Source organism: Dromiciops gliroides, chromosome 2 (genome assembly GCF_019393635.1).
Source record: "Dromiciops gliroides isolate mDroGli1 chromosome 2, mDroGli1.pri, whole genome shotgun sequence".
Classification (NCBI taxonomy): Eukaryota; Metazoa; Chordata; class Mammalia; order Microbiotheria; family Microbiotheriidae; genus Dromiciops; species Dromiciops gliroides.
The window spans coordinates 243,501,704-243,518,758 of NC_057862.1; the positions used below are offsets into that span (position 1 = coordinate 243,501,704).

Genomic DNA, 17,055 nt, shown 5'->3' on the forward strand with positions numbered 1-17,055 from the left:
GTTCCTCTTTCCCAGTACACTTTCTGGTTACAAAAGATACTACCTGGAGGAAAGGACATCTGGCATAGGATTAAGAAAATCCTGGAGAAGCTAACTAATCAGATAATCTGCTTTATCCTATTGAATTATATTCTTTTTTTTTTTGCAATGCCTCCAATTTTTAATTAAGAAGCTGTTGTATGGTACATGGTGAGTAGTAGTTTGTTTCTTTATTTTAATTAATAAAGTATTTTATTTTTTTTCCGTTACATGTAAAGATAGTTCTCAATTTTTGTTCATACAAGCTTTCCAATTTCAGATTTTTCTCCCTCCCTCCCCTCCCTCCCCCCTCCCCTAGACAGCAGACAATCTGATACAGGTTTTATATATATATATATATATATACACATAATAACATTAATCCTATTTCTGCATTAGTCATGTTATAAGAGAAAAATCAGAGCAACGATGAAAAACCTCTATTGAATTATATTCAAAAAAAGTTTCTATAATTTTTCCAATTCCTCCTTTTTGTTATAAAAATCATCTCCTTAATCACTCCCAGTTCCTGACCTCTAAGGAGAAGTCAGGTGACCTGGTCTGATATGCAAATGCTAGCTCAATAACTTCATCCTTAATTTCCTTTTTATTTCAGATAATCAATTTGAACATTGGCAGGGAGGGTTCTGAATGATAGTAGCTGATATTTCCCCATTTTCCTTCAGGCTGTCCTTATTTTGTATTTTTTTTTTTTTTACCAAACTACTAAGGATACCTTTTCCTCACAGTCCCTTACTCCCTTTTCAGTTTTATTGGAGGTATTGTCTTCCCCTTTTAGACTGTAAGCTGCTCAAGGGCAAGGACTAGCTTTCTTTTCTATATTCATATTCCTTCTGCTGGGGCAGCTAGGTGGTACAGTAGATAGAGCACTGGCCCTGAAGTTGGGAGGACCTGAGTTCAAATCTCTCCTCAGACTCTTACTAGCTGTGTGACCCTGGACTTCAGGGGCTAACTCCAGTCATCCTGATATATATCTTGCCATTGGACCCAGATGGCTCTGGAGGATGGAGTGAGGTTGGTGACCTTATACAGCCCTCCCTCACTTAGATTCAATTCACTGCAAGCCATGACACATGACATCACCCTGATGTCATGGTCTTCCTTGAGATAGGACAAGCAATTCCCTGTGCTTATCGCTGTGACTAGGACATTGTTGACTATGGTCAATATTGGTTAGAGAGGAGAAGATGAATGCAAGAGATATAGAACTGACAGACTTAGTTCTTGTGTCATTTTGGTTCCAGGCATTTTCTCTGGCTTTCCCCCATGTCTGGAATGGTCTCTCTCTTCAACTCCATCTCACAACTTCCCTGGCTGCCTTCAAATACCAACTAAAATCCCATCTTCTACAGGAAACCTTTCCCAATCCCTCTTAACTCTAGTGCCTTACCTCTTTTAATTATTTTCTTTGTTATTATTATTATTAAATTATTATTTAACAACTATTTCCTATTTATCTTCTATATACCTTATTTGTATATATTTTGTTTGCTTTCTCCCCCATTAGAATGTGAGCTCTTTGAACATTGTACACAGTAACAGCAATATTATATGTTGATCTTCTGTGAATAGCGTAGCAAATCTTACCAATTCAATGATCCAAGACAATTCAGAAAGACTTATGATGAAAGGTGTTGTCTGTCCATCTCCAGAGAAAGAACTGATGGAGCCTGAATACAGATGGAAGATACTTTTCTTTATTTTATTTTTGGAGGTTTTTTGTTTGTGTTTTCTTTCACAATATGACTTATGTGTTTTGCATAAGTTACACATATATAACCTATGTCAAACCACTTATCTTCTCAATGGGGGTAGAGGAAAGGGAGAGAATTTGGCACTCAAAATTTGAAAAAAAAAAAGACTTAAAATTGTTTTTACATGTAATTGGGGGAAAAATAAAATGTTGAATAATAAAAGAAAAAGAATGTGAACTCCTTAAAGATAGGGACTGTTTTACTTTTTTATTGTATTGCCAGTATGTAGCATAATGCTTCCTACTTTGCTTAATGAATGCTTTATTCACTCTTTCTCCCTAGGGCCTGTGGTACTAAAGGAGAGAGTGTGCCTCTGGTTCAGGTCCTTGTCTCTGATGCAGAATCTCCCTTTACTTTTTTTTTGTTGTTGTTGTTGAGACAGATGGGGTTAAGTGACTTGCCTAGGGTCACATGGCTAGTAAGTGTAAAGTGTCTGAGGCCAAATTTGAACTCAGGTCCTCCTGAATCCAGGGCCGGTGCTCTTTCCACTGCACCACCTACCTGCCCCTCTCCCTTTACTTTTTTTTTTTTAAGCAACAAACATTTATTTTATTTTTTTCAGTTACATGTAAGGGTAGTTTTCAACATTCATTTTCATAAGATTTAGAGTTCCAAATTTTTCTCCCTCCCTCCCTTTCCTCCCCCTTTCACAAGATCGCAACCAGGTTATATATGTACAATCCACAAGTGGTTTTTTTTTTTGTTGTTTTTTGTTTTTTTAGCAAGGCAATTGGGGTTAAGTGACTTGCCAAGAGTCACACAGCTAGTAAGTGTTAACTGTCTGAGGCCAGATTTGAACTCAGGTACTCTTGACTCCAGGGCCAGTGCTCTATCCACTGTGCCACCTAGCTGTCCCCACAAGTGTTCTTTTTATCAGTTCTTTCTATGGGGTTGGATAGTAAGCTTCCTCATTAGTTCCTTGGGATTGTCTTGGATCATTGCATTGCTAAGGATATTTAAGTCATTCACAATTGCTCATTGAACAATACTGCTGTCACTATGCATGATGTCCTCCCAACTCTGCTCACTTCACTATACATTGATGTTCATTAGTCTTTCCAGGTTTTGGGGGGATCATCCTGTTTGTCATTTCCTATAGCACAAGACCATTCCACCACAATCATATACCACAGCTTCTTCCATCATTCCTCAATTGATGGACATTCCCCTGATTCTCAATTCTTAGCCTCCACAAAGAGTTGCTCTAAATATTTTTTGTACAATTTCCCCCCCTTTTCTCTTTTTCATGATTACTATTGTTAACTGTTTCCCTTCCATCCTATTCCCTTCCCCATAATATTTATTCTATTATCCCTCTTCTTTCATCCTATCACTCTTCAAAAGGGATTTGCTTCTGTCTGTCCCCTCCCCCATTCTGCCCTTCCTTCTTTTGCCCCTCTCTCTTTATCCCCTTCCCCTCCTCTTTTCCTGCAGGGTTAAAGAGATTTCTCCACCCAATTGAGTGTGTACATTATTCCCTCCTTGAGCCAATTCTTTTTTTTTTTTTAGTGAGGCAATTGGGGTTAAGTGACTTGCCCAGGGTCACACAGCTAGTAAGTGTTATGTGTCTGAGGCCAGATTTGAATTCAGGTCCTCCTGAATCCAGGGCCAGTGCTCTATCCACTGCGCCACCTAGCTACCCCTCCTTGAGCCTATTCTAATGAGATTGAGGTCTTTGAGCCAATTCTGATGAGTGTTAGGCTTTACTGCCCAGATTAAATAGATTACTCCACCCAGTTGGGTGTGTGTGTGTGTTAGTCCCTCCTTGAGCCAACTCTGATGAGTTTAAGGTCTTTTAGCCTTTTCTGATGAGTATAAAATTCATTTACTGCCCTGCTCCTCTCCCATCTCTTCCCCCACTCCATAAGCTTTTTCCTGTTTCTTTCATGTAGGATTTCACCTCTGCCCTTCCTCCTCCCACAGTGCATTCCTCTCACCCCTCAATTTTATCCTAAAGATGTCATCACTTAGCTAAGTGACACAGTAGACAAAGCATCATCCCTGGACCCAGGGGAATCCAAGCAAAAACCCAGCCTCAGACACAAGACAGTCACCCATTGTACGACCCCAGGCATGTCCCTCAACTCCAATTTTTTATATTTCTCTAGGGTTTTGTATTTGAAAGTCAAATTTACCATTCAGTTCAGGTCTTTTCATCACAAAGATCTGAAAGTCCTCTTTTTCATTAAAGTCCCATTTTTTCTTCTGAAAGATTATTATCAGTTTTGCTGGGTAGGTGATTCTTGGTTGTAATTCCAATTCCTTTGCCCTCTGAAATATCATATTCCATGTCCTCTGGTCCTTTAATGTAGAAGCTGCTAGATCTTGTGTTATCCTGACTGGGGCTCCACAGTACTTGAATTCTTTCTTTTTGGGAGTTTGCAATATTTTCTCCTTGACCTGAGAGCTCTGGAATTTGGCTATAATATTCCTAGGAGTTTTCCTTTTGGGATCTCTTTCTGGAGGTGATTGGTGGATTCTTTCAATTTCTATTTTAGCTTCTTCTTCTAGAATTTCAGGGCAATATTCCCTGAGAATATCTTGGAAGATGATGTCTAAGATCTTTCCTTGATCATGGTTTTCAGGTAGACCAATAATTTTCAAATTATCTCTCCTGGACCTATTTTCCAGGTCAGCAGTTTTTCCTAGAAGATATTTCACATTGCCCTCTATTTTTTATTCATTTGGATTTGCTTTATTGTGTCTTGGTTTCTCATAAAGTCACTGGCTTCCATTTGTTCAGTCCTAATTCTTAGGCAATTATTTTCATCAGAGAGCTTTTCCATTTGGCTTTTCATGCTGTTGACTTTTTTTCTCATGCCTTTCCTGCATCACCCTCATTTCTCTTTCCATTTTTTCGTCTACCTCTCTAACTATATCTTCAAAGTCCTTTTTTGAGCACCTCTATGGCCTGAGCCCAATTCATATTTTTCTTGGAAGCTTTAGGTATAGGGGCCCTGATGTTAACATCTTCCTCTGAGGGTGCACCTTGGTCTTCCTTGTTATTGAAGAAATTTTCTATGGTCCTCACCTTTTTCTGTCTGCTCATCTTGCCTTTCTTTTACTTGACTTTTAGCTCCTTAAAGTGGGGCACTGTTTCCAGGCTGCAGTATCCCAAGCTTAAGAAGTCCCAGGTGGTATGATTTAAGGAGGATCAGGTTCTTCGTGATAACCCCAGGCCAACTTGCTAATCAACCAGATTTGTGTGTTGTGGTTGTTAGCTCCAATGAGCCTGTGCCCCTCCCCAACCTGGACCCAATTTCTGCCTCAGCACCAGCTTAGACCCCTGTAGTCTCCCCCCTGCCCAGGGCTCAGCCCTCTCACTAGACTGTGAGCTTAGTTCCAGATGACGTTGGTGCTTCAGCTGATTCAGAGGCTCTGGGGGTCTCCTCTGGTGAGGCCTTCCTGGGACTGGATCTATGTCAGGGTGACTGTGGGGTTGGGCTCAACTCCTGTCTCAGCACAGCAGCTCCCTCCTTCTGACCTTCCAAGCCATTCGTGGTTAGAAGATGATTTCAGCACATTCTTCTGTGAGTTTTGCTGCTCCAGGCATTTTCCTGTGGTGTTATTTGGATATTTTTTGGAGTGATCGTGTCATGAGTTCGAGCTCCCTTTACTTTTTTTTTTTTTTAGTGAGGCAATGAGGGTTAAGTGACTTGCCCAAGGTCACACAGCTAGTAAGTATTAAGTGTCTGAGGCCGGATTTGAACTCAGGTACTCCTGACTCCAGGGATGGTACTCTATCTACTGTGCCACCTAGCTGCCCCATCTCCCTTTACTTTTTCTTTTTCTTTTCTTTTTTTTTTTTTACAGGGCAATGGGGTTAAGTGATTTGCCCAGGGTCACACAGCTAGCAAGTGTTAAGTGTCTGAGGCCGGATTTGAACTCAGGAACTCCTGAATCCAGGGCCGGTGCTTTATCCACTGTGCCACCTAGCCGCCCCTCCTTTACTTTTAACTAGCTCCAAATCAGAGACTCAGACCTTCATGATCTCTCTTTTTTTTTTTTGCAGGGCAATGGGGGTTAAGTGACTTGCCCAGGGTCACACAGCTAGTAAATGTCAAGTGTCTATGGTCGGATTTGATTCTTTTTTTTTTTTTTTTAGTGAGGCAATTGGGGTTAAGTGAGTTGCCCAGGGTCACACTGCTAGTAAGTGTTAAATGTTTGATGCCGGATTTGAACTCAGGTACTCCTGACTCCAGGGCCTGTGCTCTATTCACTGCGCCACCTAGCTGCCCCTATGGTCAGATTTGAACTCAGGTACTCCTGAATCCAGGGCCTGTGCTCTATCCACTCTGCCACCTAGCTGTCCCAGACCCTCATGATTTCAAGGCTGCCTTCAGGACTGGATGTGTCTATCTGCTGTGTGATCATCCATACTCAGGAAAGAAAGAAAACAGAAGAAGGGGCCCAAGGTAAAGAATCCGGCTTTCCCACACATATGTTTTAGCTATCAGCATGTGCTTGCAGTTCACCATGTCTTCTGGTGTGGCTGAAAGGCATCAGTCTTCTCTCCCCCTATCTTCTCTAGGGATGAGTTCAGATAGCCTTGACACACTCAGCAGCAGATGGGAGGAATAGAGAGAGACCTAGGCTGGGTCATTCTCTTTTAAAGATCCGCTGAATCTTTGTCATTTCTGCTTAGGTCAACGGGAGGGTGGCTTAGTCATTGCAAAGTACCCAAGTCCTTTTTCACAGAGCTGTTTCTACAGAAACAGCCAGGGCATAGGCTCAGCATTCCACTGGGTATATACTTCAGTGCAAAGAGTCATTTATTTATTTTGTTGTTCAGTGTTTAAAAGTGTTAAGTTTCTGATGTTTTACTTTGAGTGGATAACTAAGAGAGGAGCGGGGGACACCTGGGAAAATAGATTAGATGAAGTTATAACTTTATGTTAGGATATACAGTCCTGAGCTACAACTTTCACTCAATTACCTTGAGGCACAACTATTTTCATCACAACCACCAGAGTTGAGGCAACTATGCCTCTGTAAAAGGGGACTCCATTCAAGAAAGTTCAATTTTGACTGGTTTAGGAATGCCTTCTTGTGCATGACCCATGGAAACAACGTAGATATTCTTCAGATGCATATTCAAAGATAGGAACATAAAGAAAATTTGGTGAGAGATCCAACTATGGGTAGAATTATTTTCCTCTCCAGAATGAACTCTTGACTCTCCAGGATTCTTTGACCATGTCACAAAAAACATCTTTCCCCTGGAAGTTTTACTTTACCCCTGAACTTCTCACACTGGAAATATTAGGAAAGTGAAGCTGAAGTTAAGTGATGTGCCCAGGGTTACACAGCTAAAAGGATTTCCCAGGAAACATTTGAAATCACATCTTTTTGATGATACTTTTTTTTTTTTTTGGTGGGGCAATGAAGGTTAAGTGATTTGCCCGAGGTCACACAGCTAATAAGTGTCAACTGTCTAAGTCCAGATTTGAACTCAGGTCCTTCTGAATCCAGGGTTGGTGCTTTATCCACTGTGCCACCTAGCTGCCCCCAAAATCACATCTTTTTGATTCCAAGTAGAGCACTATCTGCTCAACCACCTAGCTGCCCAATTGATACTTGTATCATTTTTTTCCTATGGATCTGGGATATATGACATCACAAAAATGTGCTTCAGGTTTTTTCCTAGTTAACTGTTTCCTTTCTCATTCTAACCACATTCCCTTTTTTTGGATACAAAACCTTTTCAATTTTATGGAAGCAAGATTGTTCTTTTGCTCTCTTTCAATTGTCTTTCTCCCATTTGGTCATTGGGATTGACATGAACTGATGCTGAGTGAAGTAAGCAAAGCCCCTTTCCTTATTTGTGAGAATTCTTTCTTTCTTTCTCCTCTAATTTATATAAACTTTTATATCTGGGTCATGTATTCATCTGAAGTTTATTGTGTGGTACATGGTGTGAGATGTTGTTCTAAATCTAATTTCTGCAAGACCGTTTTCCAGTTTTTGTTCATTTGTTTTCAGTCATGTCCTACTCTTCATGATCCCTTGGCAAAGATACCAGAATGGTTTGCCATTTCCTTCTCCTGCTGATTTTACAGATGAGGAAGTTGGAGAAACCAGCATTAAGTGACTTGCCCAAGGCCACACAGCTAGTAAATATCTGATTCCGGATTTTAATTCAGGTCTTCCTTACTCCAGGCTCATCACTCTATCCACTGTGCCACCTAGCTGCCCTGTTTTCCAATTGTCCCAGCCATTTTAAAAAATAATAAGTCTTTTTTTGTGTGGGGTTTTTTTTTTTTTTTGGTGAGGCAATTGGGGCTAAGTGACTTGCCCAGGGTCACACAGCTAGTAAGTGTCAAGTGTCTGAATTTGGATTTGAACTCAGGTCCTCCTGAATCCAGGGCTGATGCTCTATCCACTGCGCCACCTAACTGCCCCTAAAAATAATAAATCTTTATCCCATTATGTATTCTTGGGTTTATTAAACATTATGCTGCAGTACTTTTAAATTTATTGACTTTGTTGCTGTTACTGTTAGTGTGCTAACAGAAAATTGAACCCTAAGCAGGGACTCAATAGCAGAATTATAATTATCTCTAAATGAAGTTGGTCAAAGCTTTTCTAGAATTTTCAAAACAAGACAAGATGTAATACAAACCATTGCATCTGAAGATTTTTCCCTATTCTTGAAGATGACTGGAAAAGAAAGTTTTGATTGATGTAACTCAAAACACGATAGTATAAATAGTAACCATTCCGCTTATCACTACTTGATTGAGTTTAAAATTTCAACTTAAAAATTTCCAAGATGGGGGCAGCTAGGTGGCGCAGTGGATAGAGCACCGGCCCTGGAGTCAGGAGTACCTGAGTTCAAATCCAGCCTCAGACGCTTAACACTTACTAGCTGTGTGACCCTGGGCAAGTCACTTAACCCCAATTGCCTCACTAAAAAAAAAAAAAATCCAAGATGACCTTAGTTTAATTAGAAATGGACAGCATAGAAATAATTATAAATTTCATTTGCTTCTAGATATCAAGATCTGTTTTTATGCAAGAGTTATAGTTAAAATTACCTTATTAAGTAATGGATAATAACACTTCATTACAGTGATAAAATCAGCATTAAATTATAAAGCCTACTCAGCTTGTGTTTCTGCTTAATCACTCAGTAGTACAGCAACAAGAGATAAGTGAAAAGTTCCTATATATAAATGATCTCCTAAGACTATTAAAAATTTTTTTTTGGAATATTTTTTTAAAATCTTCTCTTTGTTTTTTTCTTAATTGACTTGTAGTGTTGTAAACCTTATAGAGCCCTTACTTCACAAAATACATCATGATAAATTCTCTTGAAAAAAAAAAAAGACTAATCCTTTTACATAGTATCCTATGGCATACCTTGGTATTTAATGCACCACTTGGATTTCCCCTTGTGGCTCTATTATTATATTTGATATATATATATATATGTATATATATATATATATTTCCTATCTATCTCTTTCATATATCCTTGGATTGACAAAGAAACTTTATATTTTGAGTAAAGATACAAAATATGCCCCCAAAAGGCCATTGCTGAAAAAAAATTAGGGAATACATGGTATATAGCTGGGTAAGCACATAAGTCATCAATTACAGATTTTTTCACCTTCTTTTGTTCTTTTCTTTCTTTCCTTCCTTCCTTCCCTCCTCTCCTTTTCCTTCTTTCTTTCCTTCTCTCCTTTCCTTCCTTCCTTTTTTCTCCTCTTTTCCCATCTCCATTATTCCTTCCTTTCTTCTTCTTCCTTCCTTCCTTTTTTTCCTTCTTTTTTCCTTGTTTCCTCTTCTCTTTTCTTTCTTCTTTACTTCTCTCCTTTCCTTTCTTCTTTCTTTTCTTTTTAGCATTAACAAGGTCTGAAACTTCCCCCCACACCTTAGGTATCTCCCTCTCCTTTAGATACCTTATATCAGTCTTTCAATGCTCTTACTATTGCCTTTAGCACTCTTTTCTATATACAGGCCAAGCCGGCTGTTTTTCTCATTTAATTTCTTTCTTTAAGACCCTTTCTAACTCCTTTAAGCATCTTAGGGACTCTGATTCTAATCTTTTCTTTTTCTTTTTTTTCAGTTTGTAGTCTTTGCATTTTTTTTTCTTTAATGCCCTTGGGATGACTTTGCTTAATTAGATCTTTTCCCACATAGTCTTCAAATTGATCTTACCATCTACTGCTTTGCTTCTCTCTGCTTTATGAGACAATATTACTCATGATTGTTCATCACATATTTTGAGTGGATGTTGACTTTGGTAACTAACTCTTCGGCAAATAAGTCAAACGTTTGCTGACTAAGGCGTTTTCTAGGCTCTTTTGGTCTCCATGTGGTAATTAATTTATCCTAGTTAAACTTCTGGATGAAATCATTCTAGTCTGAGGCAATCTCAGTTCTGTGGCCTGTTCTCCATTTTTTAAATTTTCAGTTACTCATTTATAAATTTGGGGTTTAATTATTTTAATTACACTCCATATGTTTTCTTCATCATTTTTTTATTTGAAAAATTTACAAATTCTGCTTTTTACTTGCAAGTTGATGGTACTGTACATATCTCTCAAATCATTAACAAGAAGTCTTTCCTTGTCCATTAAAACAAAATATAATTTCTTCATATTTTTTAATGAAGGGCAGATAGATGGCGCAGTGGATAAAGCACTGGCTGTGGGTTCAGGAGGACCTGAGTTCAAACATGGCCTCAGACACTTGACACTTACTAGCTGTGTGACCCGGGGCAAGTCACTTAACCCTCATTGCCCTGCAAAAATAAATAAATAAATATATTTTGTTAATGTTCACTTTATCTAGTGCCTACCAATTCTTCTTTTAAAATGTTTTCGTTGATTTTTTTGACATCACTATAATTTCCCCCAGTATCCCTACCCCTAGAGAGTCATCCCATATAACAAATATTTTTTAGCTACAAAAAGGATGAATAAAATTCAGCATAATTAATCAATACATTAAAATAGTCCAAATATGTGCAATGTGAAATATTTATGGACCTCTCACCTATGCAAAAGGGTGGGATGGGACTGTCTTATCTTTCCTTTCAAGCCTTGCTTGTTTCATATAATTTTGCAATATTCAATTTTGATTTTGGGGGTATTCTTTCCATTTGTATTTTAGTTGTTGTCATCTTTTTTGCTACTTCCCTCCTCATCAGTTCATGTAGATCATTTCATGCTTCTCTGTATTCATCACATTTGTCATTTCTTACAGCACAGTAATGAATTCCATTATATTAATTTACTACAATTTTTTCAGGCATTTGCCACCTAATGGGCACCTACTTTGGTTCCATTCTTTGCTAACAAGAAAGTGGTACTTTAAATATTTTGATGTTTATGGGGACTATCAATGGCCCCTTTGTGGTATAAGCCTAATAATGAAATATCTCTTTGTCAGAGGGTATGAAGCTGTTATTCGCTTTATTTACATAATTGAAATTATTTTGTAAAATGGTTGTGCTGATTCATATATCCACCAACAGTACTTGGGCTATTGCAATAGCCTGCTGGTTGGTTTTCTTGTCAAAGTCTCTCCCAACTCCAGTTCATCCTTCACTCGTCTGTCAAAGAAATTTCCCTAAAACATAAGTCTAACCATGTTACATACCCCACCTCATCAAAAAACTCTAGTGACTCCCTAACACCTCCAAGATCAAAAATAAAATCCCAGTCCCTTCATAAACTGGTCCCCTCCTATCATTCCAGTTTTCTGATACTTTATTCACTCCTACATGTATTCTCTGATCCAGTGATACTGGTTTCCTTGGAGTTTCTAAGGAGACACTCCATCTCCCAGTCACTGGCATTTTCACGGACTATCTCCTATAGCTGAAATGTGCCCCCTCATCTCTTTCTCCTGGCTTTCTTGAATTCCAGCTAAAATTCCACCTTCTACAGGAAGCCTTTCCCAATCCCTCTTAATTCTAGTGCCCTCCTTCTCTTGATTATATTCAGTTTATCTTATATCATAGCTTGTTTTTACATAGTTGTTTGCATGTTACCTATAGATTGTGCAAAGGTTTATTTTTCTTTGTGTATCACGTGCTTTGCACAGTATGACAAATATTGGGCACTATTAAACTTTTGTCTGACAACTGTGACCATTATCATTTGCCATTTTTGCCATTTGCAGGGTGTGAGGTGAGACCTTAGAATTATGTTAGCATTTCTTTTATTAGTGATTTGGAGCATTCTTTCTCATCATTGGCAATAGCTCTCAATTCTTGAGGAGCTGTTTATTAATATCCTTTGAAAACTTACCAGAAAAATGGCTTTTGGTCATATGTATATATTGTTTATAAATCTCAGATATATCTTGATAGAAAGATTTTTTTTTCATGCATTCAACCACTTCCCTTCTTATCCTAGGTGCATTAAATTTGTGTGGAAACTTTTCATGTAATCAATGTTACTCAGTTTTTTCTTTTGTATTTGTTTCCACTGTTTGGTTAATAACATATCTTTTACTTATAGCTGTGAAAGGTATACAATGGTTACCTCTTTTTGTTGTGGGAGTAACTTCCAATCTGGTTCTGGATGGCTAACTCACCCAAAGAACTGGAGGCTCACAACAAATCTTGTAAAATTGAGAGGTTTATTAGGAGAGAGGAATACACGGCCGGGAGGCAGTTAAGATGGAGACTGCCTGTCCTAGTAGAATTCATCTTAAATATGTTTACAGACAAAGAAAACTACACGCTGAGATGACAAAACAACTGGGAAGGGGATTGCAAAATAACTGGAGAGGTGGTACCTAGGGTTTGAATAATAGGCAGTTAGTAAGACATGTAGCATTTAACCTGCTGACTTACAAGGGGCCCATATCTCAAAGGTATGGAACTTGCATATAGTGTTTGTGTATGCTTATCAGTGAACTAGGGTCTTCCTGCTCTGGCCACACTGCATTCCTGAGGTGGGGGGCAGAACTATTCTTCATATCTAGATTCTTTGGTTTTAATGTCTAAAGTTTAAGGCTTCCTTAGGGGTTGGGGTCTTGGGGATTCTTGGGGTCCCGCATCCCACTACATTTTTAAGTATGACCATTAATATTAAGGAGATATATTTGGACTATGGTATAAGGTGTTGGTCTAAGCCTAATTTCTGCCCAACTATTTCCCAGTTTTCCTAGCAGATTTTTATCAGAGTTCTTGCCTAAGTAATTTGTGTTCTGTTAACCAAACACTGTATTATTGAATTCCATTGTTTTTGATTTTCCCAGGTCTAGTCTGTTCCACTAATCTACTTCTTCTTCTTCTTTTTTTTTTGAGGCAATTGGGGCCAAATGACATGCCCAGGGTCACACAGCTAGTAAGTGTCAAGTGTCTTAGGCCAGATTTGAACTCAGGTCCTCCTGAATCCAAGGGGAGTGCTTTATCCACTGCGCCACCTAGCTGCCCCTACTTCTCTTTTTAAATCAATACTAGATGACTTTGATGACTGCTGCTTTGTAACTTGGCTTGAGGTCTGAAAGTGCCATTCCTCCTTTGTCCCTACCTCATTTCATTATTTACCTTCATAGTTCAGATCTTTTTTTTTAAATGAATTTTATTATTTTATCTAGTAAAATTTTATCCCTGGTATAAATCCAACCTAGTTATGATTTTTTTCTTTAAAAAAAAAAATGATTATTTCTTGGGGGGCAGCTAGGTGGAGCAGTGGATAAAGCACTGGCCTTGGATTCAGGAGGACCTGAGTTCAAATGCAGCCTCAGATACTTGATATTTGACACTAGCTTTGTTTTGGTTCCCAGAATAAGTAATCCTCTGGGAAAAATTCTATTCCTACAAACATACATTATTAACAAAATAGAAAATGAGATAACTGGTGAACTGAATATGCATTTTTAAAAATAGCCAACAAACCTAAAATAAGCACAGGGTATATTAGAAAATTAGAGGAGAAATAATTATTTTTAATATTAAAATGTCTAATGGCTGAAACTCTAACCACCCCACCCAAATTCCTGACATGATTAGCCAGAATTGCCTTAACAGACATGCTATAAAGCAAAGGATGAATTGTATCAACAAATTTGTCAAGTACTGTTACAGAAGTTCAATTAGGTGCTGCCATGGTCTCCAGAACTATAAAAACTAGTGACTCAGCTAGAGATTCTAAGCCTTGAATTGCAACCAATCCAAAGTGGTATCTCCAAGCAGGGAAACTGGACTTCATGACAGCTACCTATGAAGGAATTCTTTAGTTGAGGATTGTCTCAAGAAAAAGACTATCATTCTAGATGTGGAGGCCCCCACTATTCCATAGGCAGTATATTTGTATTCACTGGAATCCTATTCTTATAGTATTAATAGTTTTCCACCACCATGCTGGCAGTATACTTGCTTTACTATTAAATACATCTGCATATTTTTTCAGTCCCCAATGTTTTGGGGATTTGAAGGTGAATCTACTCATTACTTTCTTTCTTTCTTTTTTTTTGGGGGGGGGGTGAGGCAATTGGAGTTAAGTGACTTGCCCAGGGTCACACAGCTAGTAAGTGTCGAATGTCTGAGGCTGGATTTGAACTCAGGTCCTTCTGGATTCAGGGTCGGTGCTTTATCCACTGCGTCACCTAGCTGTACTCATTACTTTCAACATTGGAAGCCAAAAAAAAGAGTTAATGAACCTCAAGACAAACGTTTGATTATTTTTCCATTTCTTGGGGAAAAACAACGCCTCACACATCTACAGAAATAAATCCCTTTATTTTATAATATTCCTTTTCCTTTTTAAAATGTAGTACAGTACATGTAGCTGGATAACCTTGAGAAAATCTATAGAAGACCTGGCACTATTGTTGAAGATTATACAACTGGGCAGAAATATAATACCTTTATAAAAGAAAAAAATTTAGTGTTTTCACACAGAGATATGGAAGTTATATTCAACATGTTTTCTTAAATAAATGTGTACCTTAAAATATTTGGAAATTTGTTTCCTAAAAATTTGTCATCATGCTTTATTATAAGTTATTTAAATCTTACAGTTACATAGATGATAATGCCCAATAGTTAAGCAAATATATTACATCAACATATCAGCAATAGCAAGCTAATACTGCACAATCATATTGGTGGACTGATTTAAGAAATACATGTTTTTTTACAAGTAGCAAACAAATCTCTCTTTGTGGTACAGATATTTCAATGACTTTTTTCCCACTTTTGTAAAATAAGGCTAAGTAATAAGACATATCAGAACATGATTACATAATAAAAAGTATATTTTTAATTACAAATCTAATTGTACATATAGGGCAACATACTGCAATTTCTACAGAGGAGTGCAAATGAGCAGGACTTTTCTTATAAATGTTAAAGATGGATTCATTCCATGTGTTCTCAAATAGCATTTGTCAGTGTTATACTGATTGTTTCATCTGTGTTAAAGGTTTGATCATGAATGGTAGTGCTAGTATGAGACAGAGGTGTGCTTTACAAGTTGTCAAAGCTGCCAATCTAGATAGTTTCTACATGGAAAGTGTAGGTACTGTGACAATTTAACTTTAAAAAGGCTCCATCTGTCTTCATGTAAACAGGTATTTTTAGCCTATCTTACTGCATTACACATTAACGGAGTAACATACATAATTCAATTTAAGTTGTCATTTCAAGCAATTCTTCTAAACTCTTTTTAATCTGTGGTGGCTGAGATGCCGCCTGGTTTAGTAGACTCTGACCCATTTGTGCAAAAAGTGCTTTTGATAATTTAGCTGTGGCTGTTCGGATATTCCCTCCAGCTCCAGGTAGTGAGCCACTATTTGTCATGTTGCCTAATAGGTGCCAGAGGACAGCCAACACCTTCTGTTCAATAGCATGAGGTTTCCTTTGATAGAGATCCATAACAAGATCTGAAATGCAATAATATGGTATATGAGTAAATATCTGTTGTAATTCAGTTCATTTTAATTAAAAACATCAAAAATAAAATTTATTCCAATATAAAACAGGCACAGAAAAGTGTTATAAAAATTTATGAAAGAATAAAAAATATTGAGTCTAGCTACCTTAAAGCCTCTAACAGAATGAAACATACTACAATATTTGACATAATAAAATACTTCAGGAAGAATAGGAATGAGGGAACCAAACCCTAATTTGACTCTGAGATTCTCCTTTCCAAATGAAAATTGTATTCCATTACAAAGAAACAAAGCTATATTCTAAATCATATGCCATAATGAGAACAAATACTGTTAGGGCATATTTTCTGTCTTATAGATAATTTCATAAGGACTTCTTTTAAGGCCTCTTTTTTTTTTTTTTTTGCAGGGCAATTGGGGTTAAATGATTTGCCCAGGGGTCACACAGCTAGTAAGTATTAAGTGTCTGAGGCTGGATTTGAACTCAGGTCCTCCTGAATCCAGGGCCGGTGCTCTATCCACTTCACCACCTAGCTGCCCCTAAGGCCTCCTTTTTAAAAAAGCAGTATTAGGAAGACAGAAAACATTAAAAATGCTTTGTAAAGTTCAAAAAGGTCTTGTTTGGATACATAGTATGGCTTGTTTTAGCTTTAAGGCAAAATGATACTGAATGAGGTGGGTTTCTTAATACTGATTACTAATTTGTACACAGCTAAAAATTGTTATCTTCAGAAAATTTAACATATTTACCAGCAAGCTTTTCAGTCATATCCTGTTTTGCTTTTCCATTTAAAAACTGTGCTTTTGTACAGAAAGGCTGCAGGAGTAGGTAATTGTCTAAATGAAAGTGGATACAAGAGAAATAAATATAGTTATGGAATATTAATTTTTCATTAAAAGACAGAAAAACATTTATTTCTAGCATGCAGATATAATGGAAAAGTTTACACAAAGACAAAACCAAGTAATTAATTTAAAGTTCTTTACCAGGTTAGTGTGCTTAAAGAAACTGAGAAATAAAAGAGCTGGGACATTTTCTCAAGTATAAATATAAACTCTCTTTTAGCTTTAAAGTGAAATTTCTTACCAATATGCTGACTCAGAGCATGAATAACATTTGTGGCAGCAGCATAAATTCCTGGATTCTTGGAATTTAGATTGTTATCCACTATTGCTGGAATGAGCATGTTGATTACTGGTGATAAGTTATCTCTGAGCAAAGGAATCATTTTATGCATTGTTTCCAGAGCTATGAGATTTACTTTACTATTTGAATCATGTAGTCGAGACTTAAAAGCATCAAAGATCTGAAAATAAATGAGTTAGTGATATTGAATAATGAGATGGGAAATTTTTTTGATCATTAATGCTAGAACTCTAAAAAAAATTTAAACTA

At 37.5% G+C, this 17,055-nt stretch overlaps 1 protein-coding gene across 4 annotated transcripts in view; it reads right to left on the reverse strand.

Moving 5' to 3' along the window:
• Positions 1 to 13,467: 13,467 nt before the first annotated feature.
• TOGARAM1 (TOG array regulator of axonemal microtubules 1) overlaps positions 13,468 to 17,055 on the reverse strand; it is a 90,176-nt gene continuing 86,588 nt past the window's right edge. For 2 of the 4 annotated variants that reach the window (XM_043981925.1, XM_043981923.1), the window contains 3 exons: positions 16,747 to 16,966; positions 16,410 to 16,496; positions 13,468 to 15,647 (listed from right to left, as the gene is read on the reverse strand). In XM_043981925.1, the coding sequence (XP_043837860.1) occupies positions 15,394 to 15,647; positions 16,410 to 16,496; positions 16,747 to 16,966 (561 nt within the window). In that variant the 3' untranslated portion in view covers positions 13,468 to 15,393. The remainder of the gene's footprint in view (positions 15,648 to 16,409; positions 16,497 to 16,746; positions 16,967 to 17,055) is intronic. The other 2 variants (XM_043981922.1, XM_043981924.1) reach the window with 1 other exon arrangement.